This window comes from Pagrus pagrus (genome assembly GCF_965226575.1).
Source record: "Pagrus pagrus genome assembly, chromosome: 11".
NCBI classification, from domain to species: Eukaryota; Metazoa; Chordata; class Actinopteri; order Spariformes; family Sparidae; genus Pagrus; species Pagrus pagrus.
In genome coordinates this window covers 21,623,047-21,630,399 of record NC_140195.1, presented here as the reverse complement: position 1 = coordinate 21,630,399, position 7,353 = coordinate 21,623,047, and the positions used below count along the sequence as shown (strand labels likewise).

General features: G+C 40.4%; 1 protein-coding gene across 4 annotated transcripts in view; it reads right to left on the bottom strand.

Annotated features, from left to right (window-relative positions):
• Nucleotides 1-88: 88 nt before the first annotated feature.
• Nucleotides 89-7,353, bottom strand: part of cacna1db (calcium channel, voltage-dependent, L type, alpha 1D subunit, b) — a 90,516-nt gene continuing 83,251 nt past the window's right edge. For all 4 annotated transcript variants that reach the window (XM_084366584.1, XM_084366585.1, XM_084366586.1 and 1 more), the window contains 7 exons: nt 6,629-6,655; nt 6,220-6,360; nt 5,912-6,069; nt 5,382-5,494; nt 5,030-5,164; nt 4,555-4,740; nt 89-4,128 (listed from right to left, as the gene is read on the bottom strand). In XM_084366584.1, the coding sequence (XP_084222710.1) occupies nt 3,823-4,128; nt 4,555-4,740; nt 5,030-5,164; nt 5,382-5,494; nt 5,912-6,069; nt 6,220-6,360; nt 6,629-6,655 (1,066 nt within the window). In that variant the 3' untranslated portion in view covers nt 89-3,822. The remainder of the gene's footprint in view (nt 4,129-4,554; nt 4,741-5,029; nt 5,165-5,381; nt 5,495-5,911; nt 6,070-6,219; nt 6,361-6,628; nt 6,656-7,353) is intronic.

Here is a 7,353-nt window from a genome sequence, read left to right as displayed (position 1 = left end):
AGTAACACTTAAAGGGAAAATGATGAAAAGTCTTGATGTTTGCCTGTTTTTTTCTTTCTTGATTGTAAACAAACACTTCAGACCGTCCTGACCTTGTCCTCGTCACTTTATTCAGTGATCCTTACAAAAAATCTCAGCAGGTTCATTTCAGGCAAGAATTCAAATGTACAAAACAGGGTTTTTTGTTTTCCATTGGTACAAAATCTATAAGGTACTAGTACTTGTGCTACAAAGTAGATAGAGCTATATTTTTTTAATTTCCATACAACAAGTGGGTAGAAAGCAGAAATCTTCAAGTTCATCACTTACTTTTTACAAACTGTACAGATTGTATACATTGTTCTAATTTCATCTGTAAAGCAGTGGAACAGTACAAAAAAATAAAGCTGTCAGTTGCACAACAAAGCTTTGTGTTGTCATAACGTTTGTTTTGATAAAGGTCTACATTTTAGTGTATTTGGATAAATGTGCTGCGAATAAACCAGAGAGGATTATTCTGTCTGGTATTATGACTGTTGTCTTGTATTTCTAAACTGTATGAAGTCATGCAGTGTCAGTTTATCCTTGATTACTCAGAGTGACTAATTCAGTTGTCATAAAAAAATAATAATTGTGGTCTGTATCTGATAATTACAAGTTTCTCCCTGTCATCAACTCACATGTATTGTTTACATCTGAAGTAGTAGCTAAGGACAACATGGCTGACTCTTGAGTGGAAGGCCTGGTGTTGAGAGAAATCCACCTCTGACAGTTTATGACGCTGCAGCATCATCTGCTCAGAGACGTGTTTCAGAGGGATTTGCAGCAGGTGTGTAATATGGCTTTTGAGGTGCTCTGAAAAACTTTTTAAAAAGGTAATTGGATTCCAAAACCACAAAACTGAACCTCAGGCTGTATTTACACAAAATTAAGAGATGTTTTAAAGCAGTAATTGTGTGATTATTGATGCTTATTTTAAGTTGGTTGTCAGATTTCAGTGTTATACCTTCCGGAGATCGTCTGTCAGCCAAACACTCAGATGGCTTGCCTCCATTAACCATTATAACTCAGAATCTTTGCCAATCAGATGAATCACCGCAGAATTTACATTATTACTACTTTAAATACATTTTTCCAATTTTGTGCAGATGCACCCTTTGCCACAGTCTCCCTGACATGTTAATCAACACACATAGATATTTAGAGGTAATAACATTTGTTAAAAGTCTTAATTAAACAATTTTCATGCAGTTAGAAAATGCATAAATCGTTGGCCATTGAAACCTGTATATATCTGGAGAGAAAAGGTGGAATGAGTGCATTTATGGCACATATTCCAGATACCAGCTCAGATCCAGCTGTAATATTTTATGGTTTCTTTCCTCTTCTATGACAGTAAACTGAATATCTTTAGGTTGCGGTCAAAACAAGACTTTTGACGACGTCAGATTGGCTTTTGGGAAACACTGGGTTATTTATTTTAATTTGTTGTAACTGGTTATAATTGACAATGAAAATAATCTTGCTAGCTGCAGCCCTGGTACACTGCACCAATGTAAAAATGGAAAGAGATCGATATATCTGAACTAGTATCTGAATTCAATATGCGTGTAAATGTACTTGAAGATCCACGTTGTTTTGGTTTGACATCTGAAGGAGCCCTTTGATTGCACGGAACAAACACGTTGCCCTGACAACAGTATTTCAATTGAGGAAGAAAAGGAAAAAAAGAGAGAAACAAGATTGCCACGAGCCGGTGTTGTTCTGTAAAAGTTGACCTGAAGACATGATTACAGTTGGCAGTGGTAGACAAACACTGGTCAGTGATGGAGTGAGAGGAGCAGCTGAGAGGTGTTGCTTCTCCTCAGTGTTTTTATCTACGAGCTGGTTGTGGAGTTCTCCCTCCACGGACAGCAGCTGTTCAGGACATCTAGTGCCCTTAAACTGGTGTTGGAACAAAAAGAAATCGCACACATAAAAGGCAACAGCTAACATCAATCCTTTCATTCCAAAAACACATTATATACACCCAGCGACAATATACTGAATTTATATGTTGTCGAGAAAATCTGGAAAGAATAGTTCCCCTATGTGTTTTGGCTTTAAATATACACTAAGTTGGTGAGAAACAGTAATTATGTGCCATGATTGCTTACCAGATGAAACCACCAAGTGTGACGTGTGATTTACGTAAATTACGTTGCCCGAAGGAAAAGTTTACTAGTAAAACCTGCTAATGTCAAACAGATGTGTTTCAACAACAAGCCATTTTGGTTTTCATTTCATGTTTTTGTTGCAGATGAATTCAAAACCAGTCTGATGCAGCAGACTGGTGAGACTAATGTGCCACATCATTATAGTGTGTGTGTCATACAGAGGTATAAAAATTTCCATTACAGCTGTCATCATTTTAGTGTTCTTAATTCATGTTCAAGTGGTCGGCAGCAGGTCTGAGTGAAGTGAATCATTGCATATTCTCAGTGAGTTTCCAACAATGAAACGGTCTCCTCACAGTTTTCAAGGGGCTTTGATAAAAGTTAAGGATCACCATGGAAACAAGTCTGTGACATTGTAGCACAACCTGAAACTCGCATTTATTTTGAGGGTGTTTGAAGTAACCGAGTCAGTATAATGAGACTTGGTGTAAAGGGGAAGGACTTACATTATGTTTCTCTGCATCGTAACGGGCGTGTGCGTGAAACAGAAGGATATGCTTGAGGACAAAGTCTTTTTTTCACTGATATGTCATTTTTCTTTTTCAAGTCAAGTACTGAGACAAGCAACGTTTAACCCTGAAAACCCCCAACTGTGAACCCAGAGCAGCTCCCAGATTCATACCCAGTGGCTGTGATGGCTTTGGATCAGCCGGATCGTCATGCTTTTATCACGTTTTTTTGTGTTATTTGGAGACCAAAATGTAGTGTAAATTACCAGCAGTAGATCAAAACTGCCACCGCTAAAGGTTAAATCACACATTATATTTACATGAAATGAAGCTCATCTGAATCTTGGAATCACTGGATAGTCAAAGACATTTTGCAGCAGCTTTGCAAAGCCAGCTCCACTCTCTGAGATCACTGTGACAGATTGTATCGCTCACCGCTCTGTCACTGCTTCTGGAGAACAGTGTGGATGCTCTCCAGTAAATGTGTGTGATCTGGTGCAAGATGCTTCAATTACAGTGCAGTCTGTAAGTGTTGAGAACAGTGACACATTATCTGTGATGATCATATTGAGTAAACGGTGTGGGACTAATGACCTTGCAGCAGAACAATGATAGACCCAAAATCCCAGAACTGTTCTCTCAGTATGGATGCAAACACCTTCGAATTAAAGCTTTAGGGTTGCGGTTTCATTTGAAATCTAAAGGAATGCAGTACGGAACTCAATCAATAAAAATGTAACGTAAGGAACCTACAGCCTGCACATACATGTAATCACATCTCCGTTACTGCATCTTAACCTCCCGTATTTGGCCAAACTGTCAGGCTTTCAGCTGTACATGTTGTTGGGAAATTAACTTCATGAGTTTTTGGGCTGACTTTGTGAGGCTGCCAGGTTATTCTGCTCCATCACACCACTGTCAATAATAAAGAAAATAAAAAAACAACCTCTAGGAAGTATCCTTAATCCCTGCTAAATGACAGGCGACCTGGAAAGTATCTCAGCTCTTCCATAAATCCATCCATTTCTCCACTCCACAGAACGAGAAAACAAGGCACTTTGTTCTCTTATCCATCCGTGTTTTTCTTCTGTCAGTTGCAGGATGCACTTGAGCAGAGACGTCCTCTCAGTAGTAGAAATTCAATTGAAAAAACCTAAATAATCCTGTGTGAGCCGCTGCTATAGCGATGTGATGCATATCATCTCGTCTGTTAGGTCCTCCTCGCATTTCACAGCCACGTACGGCTCCTCGTCACTGTAGTCACGGATACTGCGGTCTCTAAGATGCGCGGTGGCATGCTGGTCCGAACTGTCGTTCCCCGTTCCCCCACTGTTGCTGTTGTCCATACTGCCGTTCAGCAGGTTACTGGCAGCACTGTCCATCTCATCGATGGTCATCTCGCAGGCGTCTGCGATTTCGTGTTTGGTCGCTGACACAAACTTGGGGTCCCTGGCGTATTTCCCCAGACCCTCAGAGATCAACACCTGAGAACAGCAAGTTGGAAAGAATTAATTTTTTGATGAATTCACACCAGAATCCAACTAAATTGTAGAAATACTTGATTACTCTGTCATTTCTGTAGAGCTCAAACAGTCAATGTGCTGATTAGTTTCAGCGTCACAAATGCTGAGATTAGCTTGTTTTTGATATTATGATATTATTAAGTTCATTCTGCATATCAAAGCTGAGAAATGTTCAAATAAAATTTGGATGTTGGCAACTGGGCATTAGTCTTTTCTTTTTTGACATTTCATAGATTAAACAATCAATGAAAACAATTATCAAGAGATGATTTCATAATGATTACATAAAAATGAGAGAATGACTGCGATTTTTAGGGATTTTTATCTCCTCCGTTAAATGTTATCAGTCATGTTCTGGAGTCCCAGAGCCAGTGTTTTTTTACTCACAGCCTCCACCAGACTGTTGGCGCTGCCCCTCTTCTGAAGGAAGCGTGAGCAGCTCTCTGCAGGTAACTGCAGATGTGACGGAGACTGGCTGCGACTGGGAGGACCGTCCCGGCCGTCTGTGTACCACAGACTCCTCTTCACTGCTGCGGGGATGCTGCCGACGCTGCCGGAACTGCGCCAGTCCACCTGAAAAAACACATGCATGTTTAAACTGCATGTTTTATCACAAGACACCGATAGAGATGCTGATTTGTTTTTTAAAGCAAACAGATCGGCCTTGACCTATTTTAAACTAAACGAGTACTTAGCAAATGTTTGCACAGCACTTTAGTGAAGTTCCATTAATTGCTGCACTGAAATAACAATCAAACAGGAACATGCAAACGCTTTCGAAAAAAACACTTAAGTTTAGGCTCATTTGAAAAGAATCTGAATGGAGTGTAACCAGTTTTTCAAATCTGCAATGCTCACAGACCTGTATGAGTGGTGTGTAGCAGGGCGAGCAATCACGGCTGATGGGTGAGGCAGGAGGTGTGGCCCAGGAGCGAAGTGACCGTGCAGGAGACAAGTGGTGAATTCGGCTGGCATCAAGACCAGCCACCGCCATCACCTGAGGTCGGAGTTCACAGGTCATGAAAATGAAGAAGAAAGGTGATATTTTGGGGAAGGGAGATGACGCAGGTGTCTAACAGGTGATATTCCTACCTTTGTGACTATATCATTTTGTGACATTACTGTACAGTGTGTGTGTGTGTGTGTGTGTGTGTGTGTGTGTGTGTGTGTGTGTGTGTGTGTGTGTGTGTGTGTGTGTCTGTCTGTCTGTTCACCTGTTGCTGCACCAGGTGTAGAGGAAGAGCTGTGCAGGATGGAGAGGGAGGAGTCTCATCCTCACTACCTTTTCTGCGAAGACACTCAAAACTGAATGTTGGCCTGTTGGTGGCTGAGAGAACACACAAGGACCAAACATCAGCTGTTATTATCTGTGAACTCTGGTCACATACAGATAAATAAATACTGTGAAAATCCTCCAAGACCAAAACTAGATCAAAAACAGAAAAGCATATTTTATGAGCTTTAACATACGTACAATATGGTGATAACTTGATCTGAATCATAAACTGAATCTGAATGACAATAACACAACTTGGTTAGGTCAATATTGAATGGATCAGCCCAGTTCGTTATCAATAATTAATTATCATTATTATTAATTTATTATTGAGTCACCAGTCGTAACTTTAGAAATAATCTAATGTGTACCGTATGGATGAGGTAAAGCTGTCGCACATTAAATTTGACAGCGTTGGGAAATCTCAATCACTTCTCAATAACTCAACAAAACAATAGTTAAGTAAACCTTGAGGTGAGGGTAAAAACCATCTCTTGGGCGGCCTACTGCTATCGCCATAGATCGGCTGTTGGTCATCGTCATAGTAACCATCGTGCTGATGTTCGCCCCTGGAAACCTCAAGGTCAAAGTCTTCCTCTACATCATGCTGGTCCTTGTTGGACAACCTGTGAAACAAAGAGTTTAAATCTCTCTTATCAAAGTGATCCAGCCAAAGAAATGTTTTCAGTGTTGTAAGTTGGAGTAAGTGTAAGTTGGAAACGTGCGTATGGTGAGCATGTTGCCAGTGATGCACCAAGCTAAGGCCGTCACAGTACCTGTCCCTTGTCAGCATGATGTCATCTTCATGAAACTCCTCCCCGCTGTAGTACTCTCCTGATCCTCGCTCGTCATTGCTGTCCCCGCCCCCCGGCTCCTCTCGGCGAATGGTGGGATAGAGCCCACTGCCGCTTTCTGACCTGACATCGAAATGTCAAAGATACAATAACTCAAACATTGATCTGTGCAAATTTGTCAATAAAATATACAGAACAATTATTTTCAGTTGCTGATTGTTGGAGGTTTTACGGAGATTCATTTCCCTACAGTGCTCATTCACTATCACAAGTATTGAAAGTGACAGAAGTAGGCTCTTTTTGTTGTGACTGTGTTCATGACACCAACAACAAAAACAACAATTACAACAACAATTGTAAATAAAGCTCTGTTAAGTAGTCGTACACATACCTAATATAGGCCTCATAGTAGCGTGTCCTGCTCCGAGGACGGGGAGGGGTCAGTCAGACAGGCAGGATTATTTGCAACAGGAGAGCAGGAAAGGAGGGAGGGAGAGAGGTCGCATGCAATGACAAAAGACAAGAAGACACTAATTAAAACGCTTACAGGAACAGATTTTTGAACAGGCGGGGAAGGTGGTGTTACTGAATCGTGCGTGACTCTAATTGACAAATAGCTTAATTCTGAATACGGCCACTGAGACCATTTCTTCCTCCTGTAGAAGGAAAGTCCAATGAAAACTGACGACAGCAAAGGTCTGTGTATGATCCGGTGACCAAGAGATTGTTTCTGGAAAGGGATCTTGTTTCTAATTAAGTAATTATTTGATGAGTTAATGTTATGAGCACAATGAACCAAATCCCGTCCACCTGCACTATATCGAGCTGACGACTGAAATTTCAGAGTTAGATATCGAAAAACGTAAAAGAGGCTTTATTAATTAACTTAATTAGAGCAAGTTAGAGAGATACCCTAATCCTCGGACAACTGGAAGAAAAATAGAATAGCACAGACTGCAAACAAAAATGACAAAAGAAGTCCGAACACAGGATTATAAGTAATCTCAAAAGAGGTTTAAACTAACATTATTTGTATCAGTTGTATTATTATCATATGCAAAGTGAGGGACAAATACACCTTTTTTTAGTACCTATTGACAAAAATAATTTGGGTTG